At 37.0% G+C, this 23383-nt stretch overlaps 2 protein-coding genes across 2 annotated transcripts in view; one reads left to right on the forward strand and one right to left on the reverse strand.

Annotated features, from left to right (window-relative positions):
* Positions 1-8141, forward strand: part of P4HA3 (prolyl 4-hydroxylase subunit alpha 3) — a 76883-nt gene extending 68742 nt beyond the window's left edge. Inside the window, exon 14 of the transcript XR_009504621.1 lies at positions 8059-8141. The gene's annotated coding sequence lies outside the window, so the exon portion shown is untranslated. The remainder of the gene's footprint in view (positions 1-8058) is intronic.
* The window catches only part of PPME1 (protein phosphatase methylesterase 1), an 80250-nt gene that overhangs the window by 20730 nt on the left and 36137 nt on the right, over positions 1-23383 (reverse strand). The window contains exons 3-7 of the mRNA XM_059930824.1: positions 22617-22708; positions 11382-11439; positions 10881-10932; positions 4528-4682; positions 3544-3634 (exon numbers count right to left, since the gene is read on the reverse strand). Of these exons, the coding sequence (XP_059786807.1) occupies positions 3544-3634; positions 4528-4682; positions 10881-10932; positions 11382-11439; positions 22617-22708 (448 nt within the window). The remainder of the gene's footprint in view (positions 1-3543; positions 3635-4527; positions 4683-10880; positions 10933-11381; positions 11440-22616; positions 22709-23383) is intronic.

A 23383-nucleotide genomic window follows, 5' to 3' on the forward strand; every position in this document is an offset into this window, starting at 1 on the left:
TTAGCTTAAAACAAACAAAAAAAATCACATAAAATTTTAGTGTACCCCCCCTTAGATAATGACTTTGTTTCTTATTTTAATGATAAACAGAGGCAATCAGAACTACTACGTCGTTTTTCTACCACAAACTGAAACTACAAATCCACTAGTATTTATAATCATATACTCTGCCTTTGAAGACTGTTTAATAGGTGAAATATCTCTGTTCCTATTCAAGGCCAATGTTGGGCACTGGTTTCCCATCCTCTCTTGTTTATGAAGACCTCATTTCCTTTACTTATCCTGTCTCTTTCTTATGTTGTTATTTTTTTCTCTAGTGAATACTATAAAACATCCTTTAAAAACATCCTCTAGGGGACTTCCCTGGTGGTCCAGTGGCTAACACTGCGCTCCCAATGCAGGGGGCCCGGGTTCCATCCCTGGTCAGGGAACTAGGTCCCACATGCCACAACTGAGAGTTTGTATGCCGCAGCTAAAGATCCCGGCACAGGTAGCTAGCTAGCTAAATGAATGAATGAATTTTAATGAATGAATGAATATTTTAAAAAAATGATCCACATCAAAAAATAAATAAAAATAAAAACCTTCTCTAGCCTTTTAAAAACATTTTCAACCCCATATTCACTTCTAGATACTACCCCATTTCTCTGCTCTCCTATACAACAAAACTTCTCAAAAAAGTTATCTTACATGCTTTCTCCACTTTGTCACCTCCCATCCTTTCCTCAACCAACTTATATCAGGTTTTTATCTCCTACTTTCTGAGATTTCCTTTGTCAAGGTCACCTCCATCATGCCAATCCTAATGGTCATTTCTTAGTCTTTACCTTACTTGATCTCTCAGCAGCATTTGACCTAGATCCCCTCTCCTCACTTGCTATGCTGCTCTCTTGCTTTCCTTCTATCTCACCAACTGTGTCTTTTCAGTTTCTTTTGTTGGATCTTCCTTTCCTTCCCAAGCTCTCAATATTGTAGAGTAACCCAAGGCTCAGTTCTTGGATCTTTTTCTATCAACTAGGTAACTGCATTCAATATTTTGGCTTTAAATGTTATCTATGTGATGATGATTCTCCAATTTATCTCTAGCTCAACCTCTTCTAACTAGTGTATACAAGTGCCTATTTAACATTTTCACTTAGATGTATAATAAGCATTTCAGCTTATCCAAACAAAAATCCTGATACCCTGCCCCTTGCCTGCTCTCAAATCTGCTGTTCTTTGTCTCTACCATTCACCAATTGCTTAGGCTAAAAACCTAGAAGTCATCCTTGAATACTGCATCTCTCCCAACACACTATCCATAAGGTAGTTCTGTCAGCTCTACCTTCAAAATACATTCCAAATATGACCACATAACTTCCTCTGTTGCCATCATAGTCTATGATTACCATCGTTACTCTTTTCTACAACTATGATTATTTCCTAACCAATTTCTCACTTTTGTCATCACCCCTACTCCCCACTCCTTCCCCTATTCTGTTTTCCTCAGAACAGCCAGGTGGTGGAACCAAGATGAAATCCATATCTGACCTCAAAGCCCAGGCTCTTTTTTTTTTTTTTTTAACTTTTTATTTTAATTTGGGGTATAGTTGATTAACAATGTTGTGTTAGTTTCAGGTGTACAGAAAAGTGATTCAGCTATACATACACCTGTATCTATTCTTTTTCAAATTTCAAAGCCCTGGCTCTTAATGCCTACACCCTACTGCCTCTCATTTGGATGACCAAGAGGGCAAAAGCAGAAATTCACTTTGCTTTAAATCTTTACTGAATTTAAATAGATTGGTCTTGTATTTCAACACCTTTTTTTTTTCAAAAGAAAATTATCTAGAATAACCAAAATGGCCATGAGTCATAAACTTGATTCAGATATCCAGCAGACACAAAACAAAATTACCAAAAACTTCACTGTATTCTTTCTGATTCTTAGGCTCAGAAAGTATCTAGAAATCAGTGGCTCTCATAGAACCCAGAACATTTTAACATTCAACAAATGGAATGCCTATTCTACCCTACATCTGGCACTAGAATCAAGACTCTATCTCCCCTTAACAAAAGGTTCATCATGACCCCTGGGCTGGTTTGGGTGCCTGTCTTCTGTACCTTCTTCATTGTATTGTGTTTATGCATTTACTTGTATGTATGTTCCCAGTTTTTTGATGATAGGAACTAAGCCTGATTCATCCCCAGTTCTTAGATCAGGCACTGACACATCTTAGGTACTAAAAAAAAAAATGTTTACTGAATAAATTTTAAGTTATTTGGAATAATTTTCTCACTAGTTGTTACTGGGGAAGCAGGCAGAGTGCCCAAGGTTCATGCTGAGCTGGCAGCAGCCGCATTCTCAGTGTGGCTGCTCAAGATGGAGAGATTTTTGGTGCTTCCAAGAGTACATCTTGCATCACAGTAGTGAACAGGGGAGGCAAAAGCAACCATATCAAACACAAATATCATTCTGGCAAGCCATATTTGGCATGAGATCCTCTGTCCTAGGAGGAATCCCTAGGATATATTTACCAGGTCCTTAATTTCCACTTGATATCTCTGACTCAGTAAATAGATACGTTCTGCCTGCTAAAGCAGCCAGCAGTATGCTATATGCTATATGAAAGTACAAAAGAAATAGAGAATAGCTTCTGACCTTATGACGCAGGAAGGGCATTAAGACAGAAATGAAAATTAACAATATAAGCATATCCCTTAAAGGAGGATTAGAAGACTTAAGGGGTAAACAGTACAATATAATACAGACTTAAAGGTCTTCAGCAATTTTGCTGAAGGAGTGACCTGGGTGGTTTGTAGGAGTTATAGGAAGGGTTCTGGAGAGGGGACTAGAAATGGATTTTGAGGGATAGGTAGGAAGACAGGACACTGAAGATATTTTATCCCAAGACTGATATCCTTGGGGGAGGGACAGTGCTTTACTCATCTTTGAATCATTACCCTTTAGCACAAAGTATTCAATAAATATAAACACATTTAATAAATATTCAAATAATTGATTGAATTAGTGTATAATTAATGACTGAACAGCCTTTACTTAAGTGGAAGCCATAGCCAATTCTGTCAGTAATTTTTACGAGAACCATTTAGCCAAAGGGTTTTTATTTATGCAAAAACCAAATAAAAACTGAAAAGGGAACCCACAACCATCTGTTTCTCCATCTTCTCTGGAACACAGAAAGTGAATCTAGAACCATGGAGCATCAGAGATGGAAAAGGCCTTAGAATCTCATTTAGTCCAAACTCCCACCTTAGAGATGGGAACAGCTAGACAGCAGATGATCCATAATTATTAAGATTCTAGGAGGTACTAGAGTGTATTGGAAAAAGGATGGGTTTTAGAGAACTGAGCCAAGTCTGAAACATTTAAAATATATTTTTAAAAATCTGCTCCTTATGTAAATGTTTCCATACATGATACTACAATAAAGCTAAGGCATGGGAACTAAAATATTCCTTTCAACTTGGTGCTTGAGCTGATGAAAAAGGAAAGCTACAATCTAACATTTAAAATATAGACAATATAGATTTGTGGGTTACCTCCATTCAACGGCATTCTCCAGAGACTTGAAGGTTTTAGGACGACCACGTAAGAAATTCTGCATGCTATTAAGTGCATCCATGGCTGTACCTAGATGTTAAACAAAAAAATTTAACCACAGCACTTAAGATATTCTGAGCATTTATACTTAATGAGTCAACTGTATACATCTCCCCTCAATGACAGCAGAATTAAGTGGCACTTGGGGGGAAAAAAAGAAGCAGTTTAAGAAAATTCAGAAGACTGATGTGATAGCCAGCTTCCAAGACGGCCTTCAATGGTTTTTGCCTCCTGGTATTCAACAGTCCCTCCACACTGAATAGGGCTGGCTGACTTATATGAGCAATAGTGTGACTTCTGATGCTGGGTCATAGAAGACATGGCAGTTTCTTTTTAGATGTTAAATAAAATTATGGGGCATACATACAACTGAAATATTATGCAGCCATAAAAGATGTTTATGAAGAGTTTTTGATGACATGTAAAATTATTACATAATGTGGGGTGTGGGCAAAATGGGTGAAGGTGTGAAAAGTACGAACTTCCAGTTATAAAATAAATAAGTCCTAGGGATGTAACATACAGCATGGTGACTATAGTTAATACTGTACTGCATATTTGAAAGTTGCTAAGAGAATAGATCTTAAAAGTTCTCATCACAAGAAAAAAAATATGTAAGTATGTGTGGTGATAGATGTTAACTAGACATATTGTGGTGATCATTTCACAATATATACATATATCAAATCATTATTTTGTACATCTGAAACTAATGCAAAGTTATATGTCAATTGTATCCCAATAAAAAAATACTGGGAATGCCTCTGCCACAAAATAACATTAAAAAAAAGATATAAAAGACAGAGGAACATACTTCGAGATGAGAGAAGTCAATAATAAATAAAAACAAGATAACAATAATCTACCATGGATGTCTTTGGTAAGTCAAAGATTTTGATTTGCTCAGCACTAAAAAAACTTACCTTCCACAACATCGATCATGCACAGACCCAAGAGGCTTGGCACCAGGTTGGATGATGCTGTGTGGACTGCAATAGCACCACCCATGCTATGTCCAATGAGCATAATTGGAGGAGGAAGGTCCCCATACATGGCTTCAACCACATTGCCAACATCTCTGCAAAGAGAAGGAAAAAAAGCATGGAATGTACTCTGACAACACTGTAAAGATAGTTTTCTTTCCTAACTCTCTCCTTTGATCTGTAACTAACAGTCCTAGGACTGTAAAGGTCTACTGGACCATCTTGCAAATGTACCTATGTAAACCTCCTAACACCCCCCGCACAGGGTAGCCTCAAAGCTAGCTCTTCTGATAAATGGAAGTTTAAGGACTAAGAACCAAAATGTTCTAATTTTCCTTTACATCACACCTTCACTATTCCACACATTTAGTACAACTACATAAACATATACCTTTATTTTAAACCTAAGCTTGAAACTCTGGACAAATCATTTAACTGCTCTATGTCTCAGTTTCCCCATCCGTAAAACAGGAAAACAATTTTAAGCATTATAATGTAGTGAAGTTTGACATCACAAGATGAATTGCAGCCCCAGTTTATTTTTTACTATGTGGACTTGGATTAGCTACTTAATCTCTCAGATGAAGTTTCAACATCTATAAAATGAAGATAAGAATATCAGTTACTATTCTGGATTGCTCTGAGGATTAACTGAGACACTGAATGTAAAACTACTTTGAAAAGAGTAAAGTGCTATTCAAACGTTAACTATTATTTACAATTTGTTATGTAAAGTTGTTTGAAGTATGAACACAAATTTAGTGTTCTGAGAAACTAGAAAGATGTTCAGAGCTAATTTTTATTGGCTTCTGTTCCAGTCTTTATGAGTGGATCTATTTAACAAAGTCAAACCTCAAAGCTTTGAAAATGAGAAGTAAAGCAGGAACTTTGGTTTTATTTTGCATACGGGCCTTCTATGCTATAGCAATAGGTAAGTAAGGTGTGTTTCTAGAGACCACTGCCTCTACTGTCTTCTTTTGTGAGTGGGTGAGTCAGTCAACTTCAAAAGACAGTTTTGTCTTGCTGAGTGTCACTACATATCTCAGGCACTCACACAATGTTAGCCAAATACAGCAGTTGTGAATGTAGGGACACAGCCATTCAGATATGGTCTCCACAGTATTCAGAATGGCAAAGGTAAATGTTATTATTTATGAAGGAATTAATCTTAAAAATCTCATACAACAATTACAGATGTGAATAGGGTAGTGTTAGCATCTGCAGACAATCTAAATGGGAGATAAAGCCACGCAATTTTATAAGCGAAAACAAATAATAGTTTAATATTCCTTTGGAGTTAAATTTAAGGCTAAAATTTTTGGTTCATAACAGAAATAATGAGTAAAATAAAAGGATGCTATGAAAGATTATCTAGTCAGTAACTGAATGTACCACAATTTTGGTAGATGACTTCTAGGGGGATTCTATCATATTTATTAATACTAGCTCATTTCCTGAGAAGCAGTATAGCATATCACAGACATAACAGAAAAAGGAGTATCAGAGTAACTCAAATCTTGGCTCTTCCACTTTCAGTGGAGTTGCATTTTATGTAGGGTTTAGGTTCTGAAGTTGATGTCAAAGGCAAAAATCATGCTGTCAGTGCTACTTGACAACCCCTCTAATTGCCCATTAAGATGTCTATTTTGAGATTTTTGTTTCACAGAATGATTGAACTCAGAAACAATATAAATGTTTTATTGCTTCAACTATTTCAGCAAGAATCCAACTTGTTGGCTCTTCTGATTCTTAGTAATTATCTTCATCTATTATAGAAGTTTTAATCATTTATTTTCTTTTTAACTTTTTGTGTGAGTTAGCAACTTATTGTCTCTTAGCTCTCATTCACCCTTTATTTCATGTTCTGCAAAACTGGATGAGGCCTTTAAATAGTGTTCCTTTGCCAGCCAGCAAGATGTTAAGCTATGCCAACAGAGGGCAAAGGAGAGATACTGCAGAAAAAGAGGGTTTTGTTCCTGGTTTGCACTGACTCCACAAGCTCCTGTAGTTTGTCTAGCACCCAAGACCTGAAGCACACACAGCTTCCCCAGGGCCCAGGTCCTGAAACACAGGAGGCATCTCCAAGCACTCCAGCCTTCCATCCCCAATGTTCCTTTCTCTCCTCTAGCTTTTTTTTTTTTGTAGTAGGACTCACCTATCCATTTATTAAGTCACTGTCTGTTGAGTTTCTACACAGGCCAGGTACTGTGGCAGGTCTGGGGGTACAGTGGTAAAAAGGGCCGACAAGTCCCCTTCTTCATGGAGTTAACATTTGCAGGGAGGGAAAGTGAGCAAAGAGGTACTGAAAATCCAAGTATAAACTGGGATAAAACTATGAAGGAGGGGTATAGGGAGCTGTTCGAACCTAATGGGAGGTTCATCTTTGTTTTTGTTTTTTTTAACATCTTTTTTTTTTTCTAACGTTTAGCAAAATGTCTTTTTTTTTTTTTTTTTAACATCTTTCTTGGAGTATAATTGCCTTACAATGTTGTGTTAGTTTCTGCTGTATAACAAAGTGAATCAGCTATACATATGCATATATCCCCATATCTCCCCCCTCTTGGGTCTCCCTCCCATCCTCCCTATCCCACCCCTCTAGGTGGTCACAAAGCACCAAGCTGATCTCCCTGTGCTATGTGGCTGCTTCCCACTAGCTACCTATTTTACATTTGGTAGTGTATATATGTCCATGCCACTGTCTCACTTCGTCCCAGCTTACCCTCCCCACTCCCTATGTCCTCAAGTCCATTCTCTATGTCTGCGTCTTTATTTCGGTCCTACCCCTAGGTTCTTCAGAACCATTTTTTGTTTTTTGAGATTCCATATATATGTGTTAGCATATGGTATTTATTTTTCTCTGACTTACTTCACTCTGTATGACAGACTCTAGGTCCATCCACCTCACTACCAATAGTTCAATTTCATTTCTTTTTATGGCTGAGTAATATTCCATTGTATATATGTGCCACATCTTCTTTATCCATTCATCTGTCGATGGACACTTAGGTTGCTTCCATGTCCTGGCTGTTGTAAACAGTGCTGCAGTGAACACTGTGGTACATGTCTCCTTTTGAATTATGGTTTTCTCAGGGTATATGCCCAGTAGTGGGATTGCTGGGTCATATGGTAGTTCTATCTTTAGTTTTTTTAAGAAACTTCCATACTGTTCTCCATAGTGGCTGTATCAATTTACATTCCCACCAACAATGTAAGAGGGTTCCCTTTTCTCCACACCCTCTCCAGCATTTATTGTTTGTAGATTTTTTGATGATGGCCATTTTGACTGGTGTGAGGTCACACCTCACTGTAGTTTTGATTTGCATTTCTCTAATGATTAGTGACATTGAGCATCCTTTCATGTGTTTGTTGGTCCCTTCTAGCTTCATTGAAGTATAATTGGTATATTAAAAATGGTACATAATTGGGACTTCCCTGGTGGCAAAGTGGTTAAGAATCCTCCTGCCAATGCAGGGGACACGGGTTCAAGCCCTGGGCCGGGAAGACCCCACATGCCGCGGAGCAACTAAGCCCGTGCACCACAACTACTGAAGCCCGCGTGCCTAGAGCCCGTGCTCCACAACAAGAGAAGCCACCGCAATAAGAAGCCCGTGCACTACAACGAAGAGTAGCCCCCGCTCACCACAACTAGAGAAAGCCCACGTGCAGCAACAAAGACCCAACACAGCCCAAAATTAAATAAGTAAATAAATTTATTTTAAAAACGGTGCATAATTAATATATACAATTTGGTAAGTTTGGGTATATATATACACTCTTGTCACCATAACCACGATCAAGGAAATAAACACATCCGTCACCTCCAAAAGTGTCCTTGCATTTCTTTGGTGTTTGTGTGTGGGGGGGGGGTGTGTGTATGCATGGTAAAAACACTTAACATGAGATCTACCCTCTTAACAAACTTTTAAGTACACAGTATCTTATCATTAACTATAGGCATTATGGGGACGTCCCGGTGGTGCAGTGGTTAAGAATCCGCCTGCCAATGCAGGGGACATGGGATTGAGCCCTGGTCCAGGAAGATCCCACATGCCGCAGAGCAGCTAAGCCCGTGCGCCACAACTACTGAGCTTGCGCTCTAGAGCCTGCAAGCCACAGCTACTGAGCCCGCATGCCACAACTACTGAAGCCCATGCACCTAGAGCCAGCTCTGCAACAAGAGAAGCCACCACAATGAGAAGCACTCACACCACAACGAAGAGTAGCCCCCGCTCACTGCAACTAGAGAAAGCAGCAACAAAGACCCAGAGCAGCCAAAAATAAATAAATTAAATAAATAAAATTAAAAAAACAAACTGTAGGCATTATGTTGTACAGCAGATCTCTGGAACACCCCCAATAGTTTTGTTGCAAAGTGCCACTGGTGAGATACCTCCCTGTGAACAGCTTTTCCTGCACCCTAAAGGTCAGATTTCTGACAAGTTCTGCCATGTAACATAGTATCCAAGTGACTTCTCTGCCTTCAGTAAGCCACCATTGTGCCCTCTCCAACAAGGTCTGGATCTCAACCTCTTCCACTCAGGTTCCATCTCAGTCTGAGGGGAAATATGAAGTGGCTGCTTCTTACACCTGCTATTCCTAGTCTTCTCTCTGTTTTTCAAGTTTTCTTCCAGCTTTCTGAGATATAACTGATAAGTAAAATTGTAATATATTTAAAGTATACAGTGTGATGATTTGACATACGTATACACTGTGACATGATTCCCACAATCAAGTTAATTAACCCTGTATTCTTTACTTCTTACTAGCCAATTCCTCATTACTCCAATCCCGTGTTACAGTTAACAAATCTTTATATTAAACTTTCCTTGCTTAAATTACTATGTGGTTTCTCTCTCCTGATTGTCCCAGACTGATACATTATTAGGCAATGTTTCCTTAAGGTCATCAATTAATTCTTTAATTTCTTCTTGAATGTCAGTCAAGCCATCATCACCCTTGTCTGGCTGCCTGGCCACTTAGATGATGTATTTCACTTTTTTGTCAACAGTCAAGAAATGCTTTAAAAATTATTCACAAATCTTTCTATAGGTATCACTAACAAGCTTCATTATTTGGGGGCTTTATTGTTCTCACATTACAAAAGAACAATTGAGGGAGCAGATTCTTGGCTCTCTTTTCATGGTTTCTCAGGCACATGTTCATTGAGTGGAATGGTCCTCCCACAGTGTTGTTTCTCTCTCTCTGCCAAGCACTATGGTTGAATGATCACAATTCTGGTCTATTAACTGTGTGACCTCATGCAGTTATTCACCCCATCCGAGCCAGTTTTCTCATTGGTAAAAAAAGTGATAATATTTACACTACAGACTAATTAAAATAATTAATTTATTCTTAACAAATGTTTAATTTACACTTAATGAAGCACATAAATAGCACCTACTATACAATACATAAATAACACCTACTATAACAATACAATTATGGTCATATGACTGGGTTCTGAAGGAAAAATAGTTTACTCATGGATTAAAGCTGCTAAAGTAAAAAGGGACAAGATATTTTTGGTGCCAAAAATACACTTGAGAGAGCATGCATTAAGCACATGAGAGAGTACGTATTAAAAGCAGGGTAGTTGGAAAAATCCTGTTTACAATATAGAATAGTGGTCTCCAAACACCAGTCATGGGACTGGCTGCATCAGATTCCTTTATAGAAATTTATCAAAATCTAAATGCCCAGACCCACTGGTAGAAGCACTAATTCAATAGGTCTGGGGTAGGGCCAAATCATCTGTACTTTAATCACTTCTCAGATGATTCTGATGAGTGGCCAGGTGTGAGAGCCACTGCATGTGCTATACTCATCTTTTACTTTGAGGCCCAGGGTATAATCAGTTATTCTTTAATACCCTGTTTTTGTCTTACTATAATGCTTGACAAAGAATGTGGGCAGGATATCTTAAGAACATCTTACAGAGCCTTTTGTATACAACTACTTTTCAAGCATGGGTCCCCAATAGATATTCAGATTTTATTCAACTCTGTCAACAGAAGAAAACTCTTCAAAAGCCAACACAAACTAAACTGTGCCTTGAAGAATTTTCAAGTGCTTTAAGTGATGACCATCACATTGAATATACCAAGGAAGATGGAGGTTTCCTTCAATATTAAATAGTAAAGAAACACCAGATAAAGAGGAAAGAGAAAAGAAGTAAAATTTTCTCTGTGTTATTTGTTGTTCAACAATCTCACCAGGAGAGCGATAAAGATATACTATTATTTATAATAGTAATGGAAGCCAGGTGATTGTATAAACAGTATTAGATTACTTACTTTGCCATGGTTTCTGCAGACAGGTCTTCAGAATTCTTGACTTTTGTTTCACCTAAAAAGAAAATATTTTAAAAATAAAATTCCCATGAAGATAAATCATAAAAGCAAGAGTACTTGCTTTCAAAAAATCTCACCTTGGGATAATGAAATTGGAATTTTATAATGGTATATGATGGGCATAGCAAGGATTTTCTGTTACAGACATATCTTTATAGTTGGCCATCTGAAGAAGGATAATTACAGTAGCAAAGATTTTTCCACATTCCTCATACATCACCAGCATCAGAATTTGGTTACGTTAGTGGACATTTTCTTAGCTAAACAACAATATATGTATGTGTGTGTGTATAAAAATATTTATGAAAACTGAAAGCTAGGACTTCCCTCCAAATGCACAAATGGAACAGTCCAGGACACAATGAAATCTGTAATATTTAACACTATTCAAAGGGCTTGGCAAATATATCATTGAATCAGTGACTAATTAAGAACTTCACTCACCATGACCTCGAAGATCCAAAGCCACAATCCTACATTGAACCCTACTAATGATTGCTGCCTAGGAGGAAGAGGAAAAGGAAAAGTATTCAGATACATCTGGGTTAGCAAACCTTTCCCCATTACCAATAACTTTGTCGGATGAACTGCCATCAGAATTCAAGGATCTCAAGAGAATCAAGAGACTTTCCACTTAAAAGCAAAATTTTAAAAATAATGATTCTCTGCTTTTTGTGTGCATATTATGGTTATATCCCAACTTCAAAATATGGCTTTCTCCACCTAAATCCCTCTTTAAAACTTAACTCTTAGAAAAATGGACCACCATCTATTGAAGATCTTCAAATATTAACAAAAATTTCCAAGAAGCCTGACTGATGTGCTCCTTGGAGAGTACGGCTAACTCTTCATTTCCCTAAGAGTTCCTCCAGCTCATGAGACCTGCAGCACCAAGGTTCTCCTCTCCACAGCTCATAGAAGTGTACATTATGTTCTTCGTGCCATGAAAGAGGATAGTGAAAAAGTTCCGAGTTTGTTAACTGATTATATACTGAAAGTTCTGTGTCCTACATAGGGCAGCATAACTTCAGGAACAGCTTTATCTTCCGTGGACAGCAAACTAAATTGCTTATAGCATTATTCTGAAAGCTGGCTACCATTACCTTCCTGCTATTGGAAACTCAGGACACCTGAACTTGGTGCTGGATCCCTCCCCTCACTGTTCACACATTGTCCATCATTACAGCGTGTGAGCTGGTGAAATCTTGATTAGCCTCATGATGCTAAGGAGGGGAGAGAGGGACTTTTTTCAGATCGTGCTAAGCTGCTGTGGAATGATGGAAGTCCTGTTCTTTTTCTGGGTCCGTGAGGCATTCCTAACAGCCACGGCAGCTTCTTCCCATTGACAACGTGAGTGTAAGTAGAGTCTGTATAGGACCTGCTGTCGGGCTTTTAAAATTCCACTTAAACATCTGTGAGCATACAGAGCTACCCGTATTCCTGACTCTGCTCCATAACTGGGACACCAGGACTGCAACGGCAGTGGCTCAGTTTGGAGTTGATGCCAGTGTGGCACTTAAGCCGTTCTCTAGGAGTATGTGGAACTTGAGATGGTTCCTTGTTTTATTAATGTCTTATTTGAAAGTGGATATGTGGAACCAATTTGTCCCTTGCCCTTGAATTGATGAAGAGGCATACTAATACAATAATATTAATAATTTAATCTGAATTTGTAAAAATTGTCTTATACTGAAAAAATATCACTTTGGAGGGCATCCTAAGGAGTCAAAAGAGATTTTTTTTTGAAGCGACTCAACAGTGGTGTGTTTATAGTTCACTCTTAAGTTGATGCCTCTGAAATGTATGAAAAATATGCTATTTTTTCCTGTCAACTCAAAGTCCCCTCTTAATGAGGTTTCCCCTGTTTTGCTTGGTAACCTCTTTCTTCAGCATCAGTAAAACCCTAGGGTTTCCCTCTATAAAACCTTTCTCTTACACATGATGAATGAGTTTGACTCTAATGATGAGATGGGCGTGTTTCTGATCTGTGACTGACAACAGGTAGGTTTTAAGTTTCTCTCTCAGCAGCATCCCTGTGCGGTACACTTGATTGCTGGGCCGGGACGACACCTTTTTTTTTTTTTTAACAAGGATTCCTTGGGAAAGGCCTGCCTTCTGAGAGAAGCGCTGGGGCTGCTTGTGATGCCGGAACTGACAGCCTTAAAGTAAAAGGACGAGTCATCTTTCTCATCTCAGACACAGAATCTTTTTGAAAGTGACACTGTGTGATTTAGAGTCAAAGTGTTTATTTGCTGCCAAGAATCAAGTTGCAGGTAATCCTCTTACAGCCTTGTTTTTTGAAGAAAACAAAACAAACTGTAGAACTATAGTGCACTCCAAGTGCCATATATCTATTTTATTCTTCAGGAAATTATTTTTCTTTTACAGAGCACAACAGGAACCAAAGTAAAAGAGTAACAGATATAGCACTCAGGATAAATCAAATCTTTAAAATAATAAAAAAAATTTACACCTCGTCCTAAAAAAAAAAAAACAAAAAAAAAAAACTTAACTCTTCCTAGCTTTTCATAAAACAGAATAAGCACCTTTATACAATGACCCTCTGAGCTCTGCTATTACTTATGATTTTCATCCATACTCACTGGTTATCTTTTCCCTAATCTGGAAGGGAAATTCTCTAGATAAGGACCATAAGTCAGTTTATATCTAGGCTCAGGATATCACACAAATGTGACACTCAGATCATGAAATAACCTTGAAAGCAGCACAAGTCATGAAATCTACCAAAGATTCACTTAAGCCAGAGAAGGAGTACACATAAGTTTGTACCAGTTAAACAAAAATATATTGAAAAAGAAATCATAATATCATGAGGAAGTATAATTTCAGAGGTTTAAACCAATCTGAAATAATTGAGGATCTTCTTCCTCAAATGAACTAGCTTCTTTGACAATAATATATCACAATTAGTGTTAGTAAGTGTCATCAACACTTTTTTAACTTTTAAGAATAAGATAGGAAAACTAGGCTAACTCTTACATTTTATGAATGAGGAAACTGAAGTCAAGAGAAAGGAAATTATTTGCTCAGTGTCATGCAACTAGTAGCAAAAATAAGACCAGAATCAAGGTAAGTTACTAACATAACAGTCAATGTATACCATGAAACAAATCAGAGCTCTTAAATCACATTTTCCCCTCATTTTATTTTTAACTGATTAAACATATTTTGAATATATTCACATTATAAAAATGTTGAACATTTAGAAAATTAATAAGAGAGGAGAAAAAACTCCTCTGATTTGCCATCCGTATGTCATCTCTTTGGATATCTCCTATGATCATTTTCCCCAGCTCTGTCAAAATATTATTGATTTATAACATATGTAAGTTTAAGGTGTTCAATGGGATAATTTGATATATGTGTATATGCAAAATGGTTACCACAATAATCTCCATCCCCTCACATAATTACCATTTGTGTGTGTGTGTGTGTGTGTGTGTGTGGACACAACATTTAAGATCTACTCTCTTAACAACTTTCAAGTATTAATATTGTATAATTAATTACAGTCACCATCCTGTACATTAGATCCCCAGAACTAATTCATCTTATAGCTGGGAGTTTGTACCCTTTCACCGACATCTCCCCATTTCCCCCACCTCCCAGCCCTTGACAACCACCATTCTAATCTCTATTTCATGAATTCAGCGTTTTTAGATTCCACATATACATTTTAGATTCCACAATAACATTATTTGTCTTTCTCTATCTTATTTCACCTAGCATAATGCCCTCAAGGTCCATGTTATTGCAAAAGGCAGGATTCCCTTTTTCATGGCTGAATATTCCAGTGTGTGTGTGTATGTGTGTGTGTGACATTTTCTTTATCCATTCATCCACTGATTGATGCTTAGGTTGTTTCCATGTTGTGGTTATTGCAAATGACACTGCTGTGAACATGGAGGTGCAGGTATCTCTTCAAGATCATTTTTTCATTTCCTGCGGATATACAGAAGTGGAATTGCTGGATCTTGTGGGAGTTCTATTTTTAATTTTTTGCAGAAACTCCATACTGTTTTCCAAAGTTTGGCTATACCAATTTACATTCCCATCAACAGTGCAGAAGGGTTCCTTTTTCTCTACAGGCTCATCAACACTTCTTTCTTGCCTTTTTAATAGCCATTTTAATAGGTGTGAGGTGATATCTCATTGTGGTTTTGATTTGCATTTTCCTGATGATTAGTGATAGTAACCATCTTTTCATGCACCTGGTGGCCATTTGTATGTCTTCTTTGGAAAAATGTCTATTCAAGTCTTGTGTCCACTTTTAAATTGGATTGGTTTTTTTTGCTATTGAATTGTATGAGTCCCTTGTATATTTTGGATATTAATCCCTTATCAGATAAATGGTTTGCAAATATTTTCTCCCATTCTGTAGGCTGCATTTTTATTTTGCTTTTTCTTTTTTCTTTCTTTTTTTTTTCTGTGCAGAAGCTTTTTAGTTTGATGTAGTCCCAACTTGTTTATTACTGCTTTTGTTGCTTGCACTTTTGGTGCCATATCTAAAAATCACTGCCACAGGGCTTTCTCCTTGTTTTCTTCCAGAAGTTTTATAGGTTCAGGTCTTACATTTAAGTATTTAATCCATTTCAAGGTAATTTTTGTGAGTGATGTAAGATAGGGGTCTAATTTCATTCTTCTGCATGGAGTTATTCAGTTTTCCCAACACCATTTATCTTAGAGATTATCTTTTCCTCATTGACTCTTCTTGGATCCCTTGTCAATTATTAGTTGATTGTATATGTGTGGGTTTATCCCTGAGGTTTCAATTCTGTTCCATTGGCCTATGTTTCTATTTTCATGCCAGTACAATATTATTTTGACTACTATAACTTTGTAATAAAGTTTGAAATCAGGAATTGTGTTGTCTCTAGCTTTGTTCTTTCTCAGGATTGCTTTGGCTACCTGGGGTCTTTTGTTGTTCCACAGAAATGTTAGGATTGTTTTTTCTATTTCTGTGAAAAATGTCATTAGAATTTTGAAAGGGATTGCATTGAATCTGTAGATGGTTTTGGGTAGTACAGACATTTTAACAATATTCTCATGATCCATGAACATGGGCTATCTTTCTATTTGTTTGTGTCTTCTTCAATTTCTTTCATCAATGTCTTATAATTTTCAATGTACAGATCTTTCCCCTCCTTGGTTAAATTTATTCCTAAGCATTTTATTTTTTGATGCTATTGTAAATGGGATTGTTTTCTTTATTTCTTTTCCAGATAATTCATTGTTAGTGTATTTAATCATATTTTAAAAATCACCTAGAAAATCAAGTCTGTTTCTACTTCCATTACTCTAACTAATGAATATCTTTAAAGAGAACAAAGGACTAAAATTCTAATATACTTTGCTATTTGCTCCTGAAAGCTAATTTATGGGAGTTATTTAATGCATTATGGTGGTACTAAAGCTTTTAATGCCAAAAACAAATCTGTATTTTGGAAATAAAATTAAGTGGCAAAGATAGTGTCAAATTTGCTTGATTGCTCTACATTTAAAAAAAAAAGGTGAAACTAGGTCCAGAAAACAGCAACAAATTATTCAATTGAAGGCAGTAAATGTCAATTCCAACTTTAACTTGAAAGCAAGAATTCACCAACTTATGTGCCTGTCAGAAAACACTGACAATAATACTAAAAACAGATTTTTCACTCACTTATTTAACAAATCTAAAGTACATCTGCTAAAAGTCCGGCACCAACTGAGTAATGGGGTTACAGTATGAAAGAGACAGTCAATGTTCCTGCTCCCATGACGTTTACATTCTAGTTTGGTGGAGGAAGACTAGAAATCAATAAATGAGCAAAGTAAATTCAGAAAGTAATAAATTTTATAGAAAATTGTGAGAGCATGTCTATGGTGGGTAGCCACTCTAGATCTCGCTTCAAATAGTACAACTTTGCCACTTCTGGAATGGTTGAGTAAAAAGCAGCTATTTAAGAACTAGACTTATCCAACCATTTTCTCAATAGAAGTTGCGGTGTTAGCAATAACAGTAGCACGTAATTTTTATTTAATCTTACTATGTATCAGGCACCAATCTAATCGCTTCAAATGAATTATCTAACTTTCTCCTCACAACTCTTTTATTTAGATACAATTTTCATCATGTTACAAGTGAGAACATTTTACAGAGAGGTTTGGTAACTTGCCCAGGGTCAAACAGCTAATAAGTGGTGAGGCCAAAATTAAAATCCAAACAGCCTGATTCCATGTGGTTCACAACCCTGGCTGCATAACAGAATCACATAAGGAGCTTCAGGAAATACTGCTCCCCAGGTACTAACCCACCAGAAATTCTGATTTAAGTGATCTGGGTAGGGGTCCAGGATATCAACGCATTTTAGAGTTCCCCAAGTGATTCTAATTTACAAAGTTTAGCCTAGCTCTAGACTAGAGAATAAGAGTCAAGACTGGAAGTTAGATCTGGGTATTCTGTATCACTTTATTATCTCACTAAATTATCTCCCTGAGAAGTAGGCTGGGAAAATATTAGCCCAAATTTTGTTGCTGACAAAACAGGTTCTGAGAGGTATTGGTGAAGGTGTGGAGAAATAGGTAGCCTTACAAACACATAAAATCCTCAAACTTTATAATGTTGGCTAATCTGATAAGTGAAAAGTGGTATTCTTTTATTTTAGTTTATATTTTACTCATTAATAGTAAGGTAGAGATATGGGGATATATGTATATGTATAACTGATTCACTTTGTTATACAGCAGAAACTAACACACCATAGTAAAGCAATTATACTCCAATAAAAACGTTAAAAAAATAGTAAGGTAGACCCATTTTTATAAGTTTTTCAGTTATTTATATTTCCTCTTCTGTGAACTGCCACTTCATATCTCTTGCTCATTTTTCTACTGGATTATCTTTTTCTTACTGCTTTTTGGGAGGGTTTTTTTTTTTTAATGTTTATTTATTTGGCTGTGTGGGGTCTTCGTTGTGGCGTGCAGGCTCTTCATTGCGACGCATGGGCTTCTCTCTAGTGGCGCGCAGGCTCTAGAGAGCACGGGCTCAGGAGTTGCAGCGTGCGGGCTCTCTAGTTGTGGCACACGGGCTCCAGAGCATGCGGGCACAGTAGTTGCAGCGTGTGGGCTCCAGAGCACGTGGGCTCGCGGGCTCTCTAGTTGTGGCATGCGAGCTCTAGAGCGCACAGGCTTAGTTGCCCCACAGCGTGTGGGATCTTAGTTCCCCGACCAGGGATCAAACCCATGTCCCCTGCATTGGAAGGCGGATTCTTAACCACTGGACCACCAGGGAAGTCCCGGGAGTTTTTTTTAATATAATGAAACTGTTAACCCTTTGTCTGTTATTCATATTGCACATATTTCAAATACTTTTTACCTAGCACATAGCTTGTGTTTTAATTTTAAGATATCTTGTCTAGGAGTTTTTCATTTTGGTAAAGTTGAATTTATCAGCCTTTCTTTTATGGCTTTTTCTTCTGGATGCTCCAAGGTCATATATGAATGTTCTTACAGTTTGTTTTTTAAATTCAGTAGTTTAATCCATTTGGGTTTTTTTATATTAACTTATTTTTTAACATGGGCCTATTTCTTGATTCTTTCTGCCAATAACCATACTATTGATAGAGTTTTAGAATATGTTCTGATATATGAGAGGGCAAGTCCCTTCCCTCTTGCTCTTTTTCAAAATTATCTCAGCAATCACTGGGCATTTATTCTGTGTGAATTTTAGAGTCTCATGAAAAATCCCATTGAGATTTAGGGGAGTTAGTCAGATTCATACAGGAACATGATTTATTTCTCTATTCAGGTTTTCCTTTATATTCTTCTGTATTATTTCCTCCATAAATGTCTTATAAGTTAAAAAAAAACTTATTCCCAGTTATTTTATAGTTTTGTCACTTTTATGGATAGAATAATTTTTCCTCTTATATTTCCAAATCTAGTAAGTGCTAATATTTAGGAGAAGTAGATTTTTTTATATTTACTTTGTAAACTATGGCTTCGCTAGTAGTTTGCCAGTTGATTTTCTTTGGTTTTCTAGAGAGACAGTATTTACAAGTAATGACAGTCCTCACTCTTTTCAAAACTTTAAAACTCATTTTTCCTTCTCGTTTTATTGTTTGGCTAGAAGCTGCAGTATACTGTTGAAAATAACTCCCCTATCTTGTCTCTGACTTTAAAAGTGTCTGTTTTACCACTAGGTATAGTTATGTAATTTTCTGGTATATAAACTTAATAAAGTTAAGAAAGTTTTTCATCTATTCCTAATTGCCAAGAGTTTTCAACATACTCGGTGTTGTACTTGATCAAGTCCTTTTTTCGTATCAAATGAGGCGAGAGATTAATTACACTGATAGATTTTCTAATGCTGGACCATTCTCACATTCCTGGGATAAAACGTAGTTGGTCAATGTATTACTATTTTACTACACTACTGGAGTCGATCTGCTGTTATTTTATTTAGGATTTTGCATCTATTTTATAACCGAAATTGGCTCACAGTTTTCTTGCAGTCATTGCCTGGTTTTGGTATTAGACTGATGCTACCTTCACAAATGAATTGGGTAACTTAAAACGGTACTACTCTAAGTAGTATTTTTACGTGGTGAAAAATTTTAATTAAACTTTCTCCTTTGGAGAAGAAATTAACATTCCATAAGATATCAAATATTTAGAATTAAGTAATAAAAGAGACAGCCTTTTAACTAGTCTCGCTGTCTCCATTTGTGTCTCCTGCCCAACCCATCATCTATACTAGCATCCTGATTATACTAAAGCTCTTCAATGACTTCCCATTGCCTAAAACAGTGACACTCAATTACACAAGTAGGTAGATGTGTATCATAATGCTCAGTTTCCCAGAACTTTACAATCTGGGTGTGTCTGCAATTGTTTCAAGCAAATCAGACTTTCCATACCCCTTCTCTAATTCTGACATGCCTAAAATACGTTTATGGACAGGAGAAGTTTTGTGTTAAAAAATAGCTCCCTCTACTATTACCCTGAACTAAAGGATACGGGTGCAATTCCCTAGCCAGGCATACAAGGCCCTCCCATAATTTTGTTCCTGTGATCTCTCTAGTCACATCTTTCCCTGCTCCCTACCCTTATACTTTATACTCGAGCTACTTATAACTTCCAAAACATACTTCACTGTTATACTCTTCACTGCCTTTGTACTCATCTCTCCTGGAAATGCCTCTCTACTAATCTAACTTCTATTCAGTCTTTAAAGCCCAGATGTCCCTTCTCTTATGAAACTTTCTTTAATCTCCCCCCTCAACCATCATCAGAGTTAATAATTCCCTCCTCTGTTACTTTTGTATCTTGTACAGATGCTATAAACTCATCTAACAACTGAGTGCTTTTTTAAAAAAATATTTATTTATTTGGCTGCGTCGGGTCTTAGTTGTGGCGTGCTGGCTCCAGAGTGTGTGGGCTTAGTTGCCCTGTGGCATGTGGGATGTTAGTTCCCTGACCAGGGATCTAACCTGCATCCCCTGCATTGGAAGGCGGATTCTTAACCACTGGACCACCAGGGCAGTCCTGACAACTGAGTGCTTGAGTCAAGCACTTTATCAAGAACCTCACATCTTTTGTTCATTCTCATAACCACTCTATTAACTAGGTAGTATTATATCCATTTTACAAATTAAGAAACTAAAGCATGATAGATTAAGTTGTGTTGAGATTCAAATCCCAGTCTGTCTGAGATAAAAGCTTCTTAAAATTTTTGCTGTATCATCTATATATATGTGTAATCTCCATTTTTCCTATTTTCCCCATTAGACTTAAAACATCATATAAAAACAAGAGGATACATTTAATTCTCCAATGTATCTATAGCACCTAGCATAATGCCTGGCACAAAGTAGCGGTTTAAGTATTTGCTGATTGGCTGATCTTATTAAAGAGTGAACTCTCATTTCTCTGTCCTTAGTAACCCAGCACAAAACCTGAAATACAGAATACATTCATAAATATTTGCTAACATGAATTGAATTAACTGGGAAAAGAAACAGAAATCAGCAGATACTACAGATTCAATTCTTGGCTTCAATCAGTTCATACTTGGTCCCAGGTCCTTCAGAGGTACCAAAACTGAAAAGGACTGAAGGCTGATTTTCACTACTTTTTAAATGTTTACTATTGATACTATAGTTGCTACCTTAGGAACAGGCACATGTTGCTGTTACTTGTTCACTCAAAAAACATTCCTTGAGTATACAATATGTTCCCAGAATAAATAAACCCTGGTCTTTGCCTCCAAAAAAACTCACAATCTAGTTGAGGGATGTAAATGACTAAAGCCATGCTACTAAGGACTTGAAATGTGGCTAGTCCAAACTGATATGTGTTATAAGTATAAAATACACACTGGATTTCAAAGACAGTATAAAAAATAATGTGAAATATCTCAACAGTAATTTTTATATTGATTATCTGTTGAAATTATAATATTTGGGGTACAATGGGTAAAATAAAATATATATTAAAAATTATTTCACATGTTTCTTTTTACCTATTTAATGTCCCTACTAGGAAATTTAAAATTACATGTGTGGCTCACATTATATTTCTACCGGATAACGCAGGTCTACAGACATGAAAGAGTCTAGCACTTACGGGCAAATCATACAGCTACATTCCACAGTAAGAGAAAGGAAGTAGCAAACAAGACAAGGGCCAAATCATTCAATAATTTAATAATGGTTAAGTAAGTGCCTATGTGTCAAGAACTGTTTCAGGAATTTGGGAAACAAAAGAAGTAAGACATTATCCCTGTTCTCAAGGAATTCATGGTCTAATAGAAGACACGAGAAGGCACCTTTATACTTAATTCCAATAATCCTGCTTCCAAGAACGAAATGATATATTTAGAGCCCTCCTCAACTCCACAGCTATCTGGCTCCAGGTATATAGTGCTGCATTCCCACTTGCTCCCACTTTCTGTCCTTCAGACTCACTAGTGGTAAGTAGAAGACATATGTATATCTGCTTGATACATACAAGAAGAGATGACAATTTCATTTCAGATAGGAATGTTGCCAGTATCTTCCTCAACAGTATCTCCCCTTATATATGGGCTACCTTACCCCAGAGTCAAGAATATTGGGAAGATCTACAACTGGCAGTATTCACATAGACACATATTCTGTACTCTAGACCAGGGTATCATCAACCAAGTATTACTTCCTAGTAGCTCACTAGTACCATTAAAATATAAACATTATTTAAAAAAGAAGGAACACTTTCCAAATATATATGGGACATTTCGATGTGTTAAGTACTACAGCAGACTGTATTAGGGAGACAAAGGACAGACATTATCGAAAGCACCCAAATAGACTGTCTGCTTATCCATTACTTAAATCACTGAGACACAGTCCCCCACTTTGGAGAATTCCATCCCCTTCATCCCAGTGCAATATATATAGAACATTTTATAAACTGAAGAATTCTTGTGCTAAAGCTCACTCCAGTTAAAATCTTCTAGTTTAAAGAACACATGATTTTGGCCTATGATGATAAATGTTTGAAATCGACTTACATCCCTAACCATCTTATATGAAGCTAAGTGAGTGAGCACAGAAGAAAGTTAGGCTAGTCAAATTCATCCCCAAGTGAATAATGATTGTGCTAACTAACATTAACTTCCACTATCAACTGCTTACTTACCGTGAACACAGCCCAAGAAAGGGCAGAATGGCCTCCTCCATGCAGAAGAAGTAGGACTGGACCCTCTGAGCCACTCTTGTAAACTCGGAAAGTGTATGAATAGTTAAAGATAACATATCTAAGCTTTTGCTCATTGAAGTTTTTGATTACTTAGTCATAATGACTGGATCAGAAAACTCAGTCAGCACCAAGCTATAAGCAAAGCTGCAGACTTCCAAATCTAAAAGGCACTCAAGCAGAAGTTTCTGAGACACCAAACCTGTTTTTGAGGCATGGAGCCAATATGACCACGTTTTTTTTCCCACTTTTTTTTTTAAATTATTTTTTTTTATTTTGACCGTACCACACGGCTTGTGGGATCTTAGTTCCCTGACCAGGGACTGAACCCAGGCCCTCCACAGTGAAAGTGCTGAGTCCTAACCACTGGACCACCAGGGAATGCCCATGACCACTTTTTCAATGGGAAAAAAAACTATTCCCTTTGCCCTAATGAGGACACAGTCCCTGGTTTCTAGACGCTAAACTGGTTCAACTCACTTGACTCATGAAACCTTCACCTCAAAACCTGGGCCCTCAAAAGATGTATCAGTTTTAAGAATTTAATTCTTAATCCCTTCCCCATGCATGAGACAATTATAGCTAAATAAGATATTGGCACAGTCTTACAAGAAATATTCCATGTTGTACAAGGAACAGGTAGAGAATGAAAATGAAATAAATAGCAGGAATAAAGAACATTTTAGAAACTACACAAATCTTCTTAGACA

The sequence above is a fragment of the Balaenoptera ricei genome, chromosome 8 (assembly GCF_028023285.1).
Source record: "Balaenoptera ricei isolate mBalRic1 chromosome 8, mBalRic1.hap2, whole genome shotgun sequence".
Taxonomy (NCBI): Eukaryota; Metazoa; Chordata; class Mammalia; order Artiodactyla; family Balaenopteridae; genus Balaenoptera; species Balaenoptera ricei.